The 13,200-nt window shown below is 34.5% G+C and overlaps 1 protein-coding gene across 1 annotated transcript in view; it reads right to left on the reverse strand.

Annotated features, from left to right (window-relative positions):
• The window catches only part of LOC133323016 (disintegrin and metalloproteinase domain-containing protein unc-71), a 172,237-nt gene that overhangs the window by 37,099 nt on the left and 121,938 nt on the right, over positions 1-13,200 (reverse strand). Inside the window, exons 8-9 of the mRNA XM_061531973.1 lie at positions 5,798-6,088; positions 577-746 (exon numbers count right to left, since the gene is read on the reverse strand). Of these exons, the coding sequence (XP_061387957.1) occupies positions 577-746; positions 5,798-6,088 (461 nt within the window). The remainder of the gene's footprint in view (positions 1-576; positions 747-5,797; positions 6,089-13,200) is intronic.

Genomic DNA, 13,200 nt, shown 5'->3' on the forward strand with positions numbered 1-13,200 from the left:
TAAATGGTGCATCATTTACAGTAAATCCGATGAAAATATATATGGGAGCTATATCTATATCTGAACCGATTTCAATGTTCGTCCTCTGGACCAAATAGCTGTGAGCTGTGCAAAATTTCATCCAAATCGAATCCTAAACGCGACCTCTACTTTCTTGACAAGGATACATGGACATGCGTAAATCGATATTCTCAAAAGGAACCATTTGTCTGTTTCCTTTCCTTTTGCCTGTTACAAACAGATGCACAAAAACGTAATAACCTGTATCACAGCGTGGTAAAGGGTATAAATATCATCTACATAGGTGTGTGTTTTAATATAGCACCCATACATATCTTTTACTTAATTCTGTGAATTTTGAAGTTTTTAGCCCATTTTTTAACCCCATGGAGGGTATGACATGGCTCAATTTTAAAACTAGTTAAGTCAATACTTATTCATCTTATCTTATCTTATTAACTCAACATAAAATAAAAAAAATAACGTAAATAATAGTATCCATATATTTTATATACAATCAAATACGCCAAATTTTAACATGGCATATAATGTGTCCGTATAACTATTAATACTTACGTTAGAAGTTGTGTTGTATCACGTTCCACTTGAAAGAGATTTCTCGATGTGTAGTCATTAAAATTTGATATAGCCTTGGTAATGTCCTTGCTGCCATCAATGACAGCCTGATTCTTGCCCCAGGTCTCAATGTAAACCACTGATACGCGGGTATTCATAGTACGGAAATACTGAAAATGCACAACAAAACATGAAAGATTAGTACACGACCGATTCCATTTAATTAAAAGCGTCAAACACTATCGCAGTCCGAAGCCACAGTGAGCAAACAAAAACACTGCTGCTTGTGAGAGGTTTCAATTAAAATTGACGGGAATAACATACACATACACACACGCACACAAGCAGAGAAAAAGAGCTGCTGCTCTCAACTAAAGACAATAATAAATTAAACAATTAAAAATACTTTTAATGCGAAATAAAACCGGGGAAGACCTAAATGGATTAAGTGTATTCGCATGTATGGCTGTTGTCTATGTGAGTCTATGTTTGTTTGTATGTGTGTGTGTGATAATCTGTGTTTTTCACAAGGAAACAAAGTCTTGAAGATGCGTTTTGACACGAACACACATGATTTATTAGCCAGGCCAAGTATCAAGACCCTCCACCAACACAAAAATGGAAAAATGACAAAAAGCTACAACAATACCATCAGAGGGTAAATTGAACATGAATCTTCAACATGAGTCGAATGTTAAATTCCAAGTCCAAGCAATAGAACTAGAAGCAATGTTTAATGGCTCTTTGGTTTGTCCAAATAAGCAGTGCAGAAACACACACACACACACACAACAACCAACTAACAAACCGACCGACCGTCCAATAGACTATAGACTGGACGGGAGCAATGGGGCAATGCTGTGCTAATGGAGTTGTTTCACATCGACCGGAGAGTGTATGGCAAAAGATAAAATTGCATTTTAGGCTAAACGACTTGTACTCGTATTCTTTTCTTCAACTAATGGCATAATGAATGGTTACCACGATGATCATCTCCAAAGGAGGTAAACACGCTACCATCAAGTGCAAGGAAAATAGCAGACCACCCGACTAATAGTAAGACGATGATGACGACCACGTCGACGACGAAGGGAGGCCAAGCAAAGCTGTTTGTTGTTTAGTTGGTTGGCTGGCGTATTCATTTATTTATGGTTTTCATTCTCGACGCCAGACCAAACAAAATGATTGAGCTTAACAATAAATAACCGAATACTGTCAGCCGCCAGTAGTAGTTGTGGGAAAGCAAAACAATGATTTTAATGCGAACACATACTTGCATACGTGAGTGTGTCTCTAGAATGCTACACTCCCCCGGAAGTGGCAAAGAAGTAAAAAAATGTATTGTCTGTCGAACGAAAAATAACAGGCATTGGATTTAAAGAAAACTTTTATAGGCACATACACTCAATCTAAATGGCAATATTATGACATACGAGGCAGTTGTATAAAGCATTGGAAGCAAAGGACTATAGTTTAATATTCGGGTTGAAACGAATATTTCTTAGGTACAATTACAATCGAAATCGGTTGTACCCACATTGTTTATAACGACAAATCGGCTATAACGATGAAATTCAAAAGTCCCGAATTTCTGTCCTTTAGAGACTACACTAAACGATATATCGGTTGTAATGATTTGTGTTCGCAAAATATTAGAATTGTCCTATATATTTTAATGACGAAAACACAGAGCATGTTCGAAAATAGTGTTATGTTTTATTACATTATTCTTAAGTGTTTAATTACTATGAAATGTATATGTATTTTTCCATCATTTCTGCTATTAAATTCAAAAATTTAATTTTATATATTATTTTCATGTCAGAATAACAAAATATACGTATGTCGCTTATAAGCGATTTCGACTGTAGTACAAATGGTGTCGAGTATCATGTGGACTGGTCCGACTGATTTTAATTTTAAATGGAAAAATAATATCTTTTTTAGTCGGCATTAACTATTCTCCCTGAAAATTACAGACAACGACTAAATAAGTTCCCACTATGACTGTTTCAGAAATAACTACCAGAATACTCCATGTCAATGATTTCTACCCGTGCTTCCAACCAATCTTGAGTTTTCTCTCCCCATTCGATTTTTCCAAGGATTTGGTTTTTGTCTGACTTACTCCAGTGGCAAACTGTGCGGCAGAGTGCCATTGTGAACACGAATAGACCAAAGCCATTAAAGATGAAACGAACAGAGGAGGAATGTTTAAGGCGAATATTGTTTTGTTATTGTTTTCCAGTTGGACGACGTATCCTGTACATTTCAACTCACTTGACACATATTTTTTGCAAAGTGTGTCGTCATTGTTTTTGTTTATTTTGTTTATTTTGCAAAGTTCATTGATACAATGTGCCCTACTCCGCCCTGCCCGCCCGCACCGCACGGTCTGTACTCATTTATGTTTAAACATTATACCTTAAATATAATTTCGAATGTTTGAATAATGGAATGAATCTAAGCACAGATATTCCATTGTTTTGCAATAGGATTGGATTTCTGTTATTATTCCGTTTGATTGTGGTCAAATGGAATAAATTTAAGTTGCATAACATTATCATGCCATTGAATACAGTATTGGTTTCATTCATGGATGTGGTTGTAGAAGCTGGTTTATATACGAGTACTAAATGCAACTCATTTCTAGTTGAGATGTTTAAAATGTATACAAAAATTGTTGGAAAAAGTTGTTAGAAAAATGAGCTATACCAAAATGTTGCAATACCATTAGTATACTAATAGTCATAGGGGGTCTACATAATATCTTCTTTAATTTTTAAAGAAAGTCCTTATCTATCATGTTTTCAAAATGTAAATTTTGGAAGAATGTGATTCAAATGGCTGGATTCATAACCCTTCCTCTAGGAATACTTTTGTACGGAATGAAGCATGTAAATGCTGTTAGGATCTGCTATAATCATTTTCTAATTGTTCAAAAGTTTGGTAGAATGAATCCCAATTTATTATTCAGTAGCCGGCAATTATTACTCTATTGATATTTTGTTACAAATATCTTAAGTCATTTTATTTAATTATTCCATTTGTGACCGTCTCACCTACATCATTGTCTGTACGAATTTTCTCTTTTGGCCTTACATGAATGTAAATGTGATAAATAACTTTGTACTCCATAAATGTTCCATAAATAATTACAAAGAAATTTACCACAAGCATTCGAGCAATGTGCACAAGCACGACCTGAGATCATAAATAATTCCGATACGAATTGTAATAATGAGCGTATCTTCTGTGGCCACCCACCCACACGAGTCCTGATGGAAGACTAACGAAATGAATGAACTAATGGAGCAACTAATTGTGTAAAGCCGTAATGAAGAGCCAACCACCAGACGAATCTCAGATTGGAGGTCTATTTAACGCGATTGCAGACAATTGTCGTTAATCTTCTTCGTCTCAGAGGATAACACCCCCTAACGTATATAAGTGTATGAAAAAAACAACAAACTAAAAATATGCCAACGGCTTTCCTGTGGAATATCTTTCTTGTCGGCTACTATTGGTAGGTATTTTTAAATTTTCCAAACAATAAAAAAATAGTAAGAAATTCCTTTTAAAGGACGAAAATTTAAGAGGATTCTAGGAAATACGTGAAGGATAAACTATAAAAAAGAGACAAAATGTGAAAATGAAATGTTTTTTGTCTATTTGTTATTTCAGATCTCGTTCACATGACCGACATGCAGTGTTGAGGAATGTGACGGCGAAAGGCGGTGTGCAAGAAGAAAACCCGGAAGTGCTTGCCTACTGTTCAAACAAATGCTAAACGTGGAAATGCAAGTGTGTTAGTGTATAAGTTAGTAGTCAGTCACCGAATGAATGAGTGAATGAGCGTGTGAGTGTATGCTCTTTAAACATTCAAATATTGCACGTGTTTGCCGTAGTAGTTGCTGTTAGTCAGTAAACGTGTGTATGTGTGAGTGTGTTTGCTATAGAGTTAAGTAAAACAAAACGGCAGAGGACTTTCATGTCTTTTATTGAAGAGAAAGAATCATGACTGACTTACTTGCAACAACTTTTGCAAAATCCACAAACACACACACACATTCAACTTTACGTGGGTGTGGTTGTGCGTTTTGAATATGTGTAGTGTGTTTGATTTGGTGGCAGTGTTACCATTTTAAAAACTTAAAATTTTCAATTGAACTAGTTTGGAGATTCAATAGAAAATCCAGGGAGATGGTGATAAAAGTGTCAAAATTAAATTCTCAAGGTCCAATAGAAGAGTTAATCATTACGAATATTATAATGCTATACATTATCATTCTTTTTTCCATCAATAAAAAATCAAAAGCACTTTCAGTCAATATAAGTCGAAAATGTTTAATCTAAATGCGTCATAGTTATATCTGTCTGATTGTGTGTGTTCATAGTTTGTAGGTCGTTAAACAGCACTATCTTCGAATAAGTTGTATGTATGGTAATTGGGATCAAAAACTAAATTATTTTATTTTTAGTTGAAAAATAGACCAGATCTGGTATGAAAATATGGAAAATCGTATTTTTAATGTTATATTGTATTTTGATTATTGCATACAAAATCATGAAACATTTTATAAACTTCTATGCTTGATGTCTTAGGATATGTTACCCTTTTGTAGCTTTTTTTACTAAATTGAAAATCGCAACGGCAACACTGTTCACATCAGAGTTCGTTTGCAAAACTTAAGATTTATGTTTTGCATTTAAAAGATTTAAAGCCTCCTGTGGTGGTGGTTTAAATAAAAGAGACGGTTTTAGTTGTCTGACGCGGCATCATCAGACACATGCCCTCTTTGCCATTAAGTTACGAACGAATGCACGGAGAATATAAAAAAGCAAACTAAACTAAAGAAGGGAAAATACTGAACCTACAAAAATAATGAGCCTAGCTAAGCCTAGGGTAGCTTTGTTTGCCATAAATATCTCGTCACTGTAACTCTAAGCCAACTTTTCTCTTTGAGCATGACCCCCACCGACGCGACGGTCGTCGTGTCACATGTGATTTGGCAGTAATTTTAAATTAAAACAAACACAAAAAGAGTGAAGGAAAAAACGAGTATGCTTCTCCCATAATATTCCATCTTCGTTGTCTAAATGTGTTTGGAATTGAGTTAGCGAGTCTAGTGACATCAATGCTTCGCAAATAAATAACAAGAGAGTTCGAGTTAGACGGAGGAGAAGGGTATTAGGATGGAGGAACATTAAATGTACTTACCAAATCCGCAATGTTGGCAACTTGTATTGCATCGTGTATTACTTCGGCCCTTGTACTTCCATTCCGCTTATCGAACATGGCCTTGTCCACTATTATGGCAGTTTCTATGTATTTGGTAGCTTCGCGAACATCACGTTTATAGCGACCAGCACCATTTCGATCTATCTCATCGATAAGACCAGCTGGCAAATGTTTTGTGCGTCGTGACAAACGCCACGAGTCCAGATTGCCCGTATTCGCGCAGCCCTTGTTGGCTTTGGTGCGTGCCTCAAAGATAACATGAGGATGCTTCTGCTGAAACAAATGTTGAAACGAAAGTATGAGCAAAATACGAAATACAAAATGTACAAATAGTCGAACGACGAACAGTACAAATAGTAAATCTTCAAGTGTTTAAATGGGATTTTTCGTAAGACAAATGGTTGTTAGTAAATAAATTGTTTAGAATTTTGTACAGACTGTGTGGCCATGTATGTGAAGTGTTTGTAGGTACAATTGTGTAGCGAATATTTTGCAACATAATTACACGGTGACAATTGTAGAATTTTTGTTCACATGCTTCCAAGATATCTAATAGATGCAATTCATATGACAGTGTGTTATACGGAGATTCTTAGGATTTGATGCGGTTCATTCTATGACGCAGACATGACACCGAAAAATTTTTGGCTTGGCGTCTTCGTAGGGACACCGATGTGGAGTTATTCAATTTTCCCAATTCATTATGTGGCATAATTCAAATTGTGGATGATTGTTCTTATGCATTATTTTGGTATGCGCACGTCTGCATTCCATTACAATTATAATTGGTGCGGAATAGCTATACGATTCGTTAGGAAATAAAACTAGTAAAACCAGTTTAAGATTTAAAGAGTTAAATTTGCATATATTGCAAATACCATGATGTATTTTGATTAAAAAAAAACAAACGTTTCCAAAGTAGGGGATCTGGTATGACAATAACACTAAATGTGTTCAAAAAATAAATACTCAATAATCGCTAGCTGGGTTCTGAATTGTTGCTTTTTGGATTGGATTTTCTTTGTAAAAACCTTAGCTAATAATTCAAAACCCAACTAGCGGTTTAAGTTGCAAAATGTGTCACTGTGTTATACCAAAATTACTTGCGGCTATTGTCAATTTGTAAGCGAGAGCGGTGAAGTGTTGCCTAATATAAATCCAGACTTAGAAGCAAAGTTGCCCAAGCCAATTTTGAACTTTCAAAAATATTTTTTTTTGTAAATTTCAGTAACTGTGGAAGTCATAGCCGATTTTTGGCGGAAACAACTGACGAAGTCTGCGAAAGTTCCTCAAAACATTTCAGAGTTTAGGATGAGGAGAATGAAAATATCTAAATATAATGAAAACACACACCCAGGAACACTAAGAATTAAATCGAAGTTTTTTAAACAATAATTGTACTGTCCTGTTATCTTAAATTCTATTGTAGTATTCACATTAAATTTGTATATAGAAAAGTCTACATGGTATTACGTTTCATTCTGGGGAGTAACTGTCAATCTTTTCGTTGAGCCATTCACCCTCCCTTGGCAAATAAATTCAAAGTAAAAGGGGTGACCTGGAGAAACTTGCTTTCCATTTCAGTAAAAGGGAGAAAAAGGATAACAACCACTTTGCAATCAAAAACGAAAAAAGGAGATCTTGTTATTTTATTGTTGTTATAGTACACCAAAAATTTAAAAAAAACAACAATAATAATGAAAGGAAAAAATTTTTGCTTATACGTCAAAATGTGAATATACCCATATGAGCATGCAAAATTGGTACAAAGGTTTGTCAGAAAGGTAAATTGTTCTTGTTGTTTGAATTTTCCAAAAACTGGGTACATATACACCCAAACACATGCATGCGTGGCCTCTTACAAGGTGCATGCCTATTCGAAAGTTCCCGTTGTTGGATGTGGCTGCTAAATAAAGGAAATGCTGCGTCAGATATTTCCTAAAAATGGGTTGTTGTCCGTTGCCGCAGCGTGTTATTGGAATTTTACATTTTTTGTTCGTTTCTCATCGATAAATTTGACTGAATGGAAAACAAAAACTGAAAGGTTTTTTGAAACGACTGCATGGAGTTCAAATAAAACAACGGCCTTGTATCAAAAACGCAAAAAAATGTTTTTTTTTTTTGAATTTTGCTTCAACTTGAAAATTGTAAAAATATGTTTGTTTGTATAGCGTTTTTACAGTTCGTCAGGTTGTTGCATACTTTTTTTGGCAATTGCCAAGGAGAATTGCGGTGTGTAGGTATGCATTTACAGCGGAATATTGTACATAAGTACCAATTGAAGAATATGAATTATTATTTCGAAAAAAATGAGGTTGTCTGAAGTGGGACAAATAAAAAAGTACAGTTCTATAGAGTTTGAGGGACAAGGACAGAGTACACAATTCTGAATTTTTCATCAATGATTGATACTTAATAAATATCTTAAATACATTTTTTAATCTATATTATCCTAAGTTTTATTTTTCAGAGGTCAATAAAATGCGTTCTTCAACAAGAAAAACTCCATCAATTTGGACAGAAAGAAAACAATAGTTATTTAATAATTTAGATTTCCAATTCACTTTTTACTACCTTTAATATAATACAATAAAGTCCAACATACGCATACATCTTACTATACAAATACCTTAAACATAAATTGACCATTGTGTGGAATTTCGAATGCTTGCTGTACATGTATGTTATCTCGGCATCCGCAATGGGACTTATCTCTCTACTCTGAAGTTGATTCTTGCAACAACATGCAATTTATGAGGCATTGTTTGTAAAACATTTTATTGTTTATGATGTGCTCTTTTAAAGCTACATTCGGACATGATTTCCCTCCGGTCTTTTTTCCGGTTTAGAAATTTTCAAAGTTTGCATTGAAGATAAAAAGAACAACAATGCGTACGGTTCGATAAACAGGGAAGGGTGGGCTACAAGTCGATGTTTATGCCTATACAAGTTTTTATTTGCAATGAGCCACCTAACTGTGAGTGTGTATGAGTTGTGAGTGGTGCTTTCTCAAACATGAATATGAATCTGGAACTGAGTCTTAAATGGATATGTTGATTGATTCATGGCAAATGCGTAATGTTGAACACAACAGATTAAATGTGATGATATATTCTATGGAGCGGGAGAGAGAGAGAGAGACACAGGGTACATGGTCAACAAAACACGCAATGCAGCTATGGGTTATACACTTTCCATGATTGACTTTGGGTTGCACTTATGGTCGTACTTATTTCCAGTATATGTAAGTATATATTAAGTGTTGTATGTCAACTGATAGTTGACTAATACATACCATTTTGAAAACAGTTTCCTAAAGATAGAAGAATTGTTAAAAAATTCGAACTGAAATTGTTGTGGTACAAAATAGACTTACATCTAAAATGCTATAATTTCATCTAAAGACTATTTTATTTTGTCATCTTTTTTTGATAATTACTTCAATCATGAGATAATTACAAAACTTCGGTAATGGATGTACATATATTCTCGATTATTGCGAAATTTTCGTTAAAACTTTTTCAGACATAGATATTCTTTCCTTTACGATTTTCGAAATATTTGAATTTTAAATGTTACGCTGATCGTTTTTGTTTTTAATAGTTATGGTATGATGCTGATTTTTATAAAGTTCGTATGTTTTTGCAAAGGCAATATAGCGAAATAAAATATTAATCACATGATCGATTCTAGTTTTCTTTGAAGCATAATATCCTGTCAACATCGCATCGTACCAAATCTAATGTGTTAAATGATTTCATATACACGGCTAAACAATTGAAACATTAGTTTGGTCATTAAAAATACAGAACATATGGTAGAAACCATACCGATTTTCTTTTGTCAGAATGTTATTATTTACCTTGATGTACCAAAGTACAGCCATTTCAATTTCGTAATGTAGCTGAATCAGTTTAAATCTTTAAAATCAGGAAAGGTATCTGTACAGACCTAAATGACATTGTTGAGATCTAAATAAACAGGCGGACATGACTAAAGTGGTTTAAAGTTTAATTTTATAAAACCAAGTAGATATTTTCCAACAAAATTATCATAAATATGTTTAATGACATCATAAACAAGAGCTCCATATGCACTGGCATTTTGTGCCCTAATGATTTTATGATGGAGAAGTGGTGTTGGGCGCCATTTGAGTATTCCTTTCAAAGGTGTATGCCAATTGAAATTATATAATATTAAATAATTGTTGGGTAGTCTATATTAAATAATTATGTGTTCTGGGCAAGAATCGGGTAAAAGTGGAAAAGTACGATCAAATATAGATTCTTTGCGTTTGGGAACTCTCGGTTCAAGAAAATAAGGACACAAAAAATGCGCAAGGACTCAGCGAAATTTTAATTAACTTTCGTGGCTTGAAACAAAAAAGTACAAACATTGGGAAAGATATTTTTTATGTCTTTAAAGATCAACTATTTATTTTGCTAATATTCAAGTTTGTTGTTAGAAGTGATTAAAGTGCTTTGTTTCTTGATGTGGCTTTTAATTCTGTTATGTTTATTGTTTTTCAATAATTTCATTTCAATAATCCATTTCAAGTTCCACCAAATTAAGGGGGTTTAAAAGAGGATTTTTATTAACCGTCGTACAAACCTATTTTTTTGGTCTTGTAGTTGTTGCTCTTTGTTCTCTTAGTATTACAAAGGATTATAATTTTCCCCTTTAGTCTATGGTAACGGCGGTTTAGTTGGCCATGCTTGTCAACGCTTTACACAAGGACCTCATGTCCTGTGTTCATGTTTTGTGTTGTTGTTGTGTTTTTTTTTTTGGTTCTAAAGAGAATTTGTAACCATTCAGGCTGTCAGTCAGTGTGAGGAAAACAACTCCTCGTTGTGGTCGTTGGTCTCATCAGTAGAGGCACGAGAAGGAGTCGTTGGTAGTAAACCACGAGTTGATATGGGTTAGTTTCTCTTTTTTGTTTGGTTCGGTTCGGCCGGTACCAATGGTTGCCATTGGTTTTTTTCGGAGCCATGAGAAGAACATTTTTTGTGTGTTTTGGTGAATTTTGGTTTTGCAGACGGCTTTGTCACAACACATTCCCTGAACACCAAATTGTGAGGCGTGGAGTTTGCGGTTCTACAACGTTTTGTCGTTTTAACATATTGTCGGGCGTTGGCGGAGCCAGGGTATTTTATTTGAATGTAATGCAAAAAAAAGTTAATTAAAAAATCTTATGGTTTTTCAATGACTAGAACACACACCCACCCTGCTAAAGAACAGCAACACATTTTACAATGTTAGCGACAAACTTTGCTTGAGCTGATGTTTTTACTGCTTTTGAAATGTTCTCGTGATTTTGTCAAAGGATTAATAAGTTTTTGTTTTTGGGACCTTCTCCCAAACGCGGGTGGTTATTAAACAAAATGTCTTCATTACAAAATCGTTTTTCATTAGCGCGCAGTGCTGATTTTAAAGCAACTGTTTCCTGAAATTAGTACATGACTGAAATTGACATTTGTGGGAGGTTACTTTGTTCCGCTTTGCTTTGCTTGGCTAATGACAAAGTCATTCATCAATTTTAAGGTGATTAGATTTTTTTCGCGAAAATTACTTTTTCTATTGTGAAAATTATTTGAAATGGGTTTATTTCCGTTTAAATTAGGCTCTCTACTGGCTGTGTGTATTCAAAATTTCGAATGTTCTCCATACCGCTGAACTGAATTGAAGATTTGTCAGCATTTTCCGTAATTGACCTTCGATTAGATTTAGTTTTCCAATTAGAATTATGCGGGGGATGCCGTTGTCGTCCACACGCCTTGGCATTTCCATTCGTTTTTAATGAAACCTAATTAATAAACTTGATAGAAGCAATTAAAATCAAAGCACACAAACAATTTCAATTTTGTTGATGGCGACGGTGACGGTGATAATTTGATGCCGACTGTTGCCACAGCGACACGTACTTCCAATCCGTGTCATTGTTGGCCCGGCCCAGCACAGCCCTCCTACGCTGTGTTGACGGAAAAGGGGTTGGAATTCAATTGCAAATAATCAAATCGAATTTCTAAACAATGACAACAATTTAGCGACCCTCGCCAATGATTGGCATTGCTGTTGGATTGTGCAGAAGTTTGCTAAAAGAAAATCCGTTTAGCAATTTTCCACTCTCCCAGGTATATATTTTGTGTGGTGTTTCGTGCTGCTTAGTTTTTATTATGTTTGATTAGCATATGTTGGAGATGTTATTGTTGGGGCTTTGTAGGGTTGTTTCGAGGAAGTATCGCCGTGAAATCTCTTCACAGTTATTTAGTTTTCGTTTCTTTTGTTTTACTAGTTCCCTAATCTTTTGTCATCATTCCTGTTCAATTATAATAATCACGACAATTGTGGTTCATGTTTCACCTTAAGGTACTCTGGAGGGTGAGGATGATAAAAAACCGAAAAACACTTTGAAACAACATCATTCCCTTGGCTTGGTTGTGATTTGCAATAAAAGCCAGACCATAACAATAAAATCGTCTATCTTAGATGACAAAAACCGGATCAAATAACACCAACACACATGCGGTATTATAATACTCAACGAGGGAATAAAAAACGTTGTTTTTCATGCTATTTTTTCCCTTCTCTTTTCTTTTATACCATTTCGAGTACCTTTAATCGTACGATTTTTTTTTCTTTTAAACGCTTCCCATATATTTTCTACAACCCTCTACATTCTGCATACAAGCATTAAGTAAGAATGGTGAATACGAAAATCTATCAGTTTCGATATGTGAAGTGAAATAACGGGGTTGGACAATATGCAAAGCATTAAAAAACATGGCATAGAACTTTTCAATTTAGTATTTTGTGATATGGTTTAATTTATAACTTCGATATCACTAATTGAAAAGAATACATATGCCTCAATATTTAAAAGAAAAATAAATATTTCATATTCCTTTTTAATTGGCATTTGTGGAAAAAAATCTTTTTTGTAATATTTTTTAAATCACAAACTTTCAAATATATTTCTAAACCTTTTGCGTTAATTTCTCATAAACATTTCATTTACAAAAATTCCCCATATCATCCTCGTACTTTTATTCACAAAAATAAAAAAATTATGATGACATTTATGGACGAGATAAGGTCGACGACAGAATCGAATTTGAAATGAGGGCAATAATAATGGGCCACCACTTATCCACGTATACGTTTAAACCGGGCGACATCGAAGGAGGGAGCGAGTGTAATTTCTATTTCCCTAAATGTATAGCAATGTTTAGATGTGTGCCATTTGCATTTGCAGACTAACTTCACATCATCCAGACACCTGTTCCAAGTGGGGTCTTACTGCCTTTTACGTTTTCTTTTTTCTCACCAAACTAACTCAATCAGCATTTTCGAGCATCCTATTCATCAGTTTTTTTTTCTACATC

Source organism: Musca vetustissima, unplaced genomic scaffold (genome assembly GCF_032173495.1).
Source record: "Musca vetustissima isolate MV318-11 ecotype Yass unplaced genomic scaffold, APGP_CSIRO_Mvet_v1 utg3678, whole genome shotgun sequence".
Lineage (NCBI taxonomy): Eukaryota > Metazoa > Arthropoda > Insecta > Diptera > Muscidae > Musca > Musca vetustissima.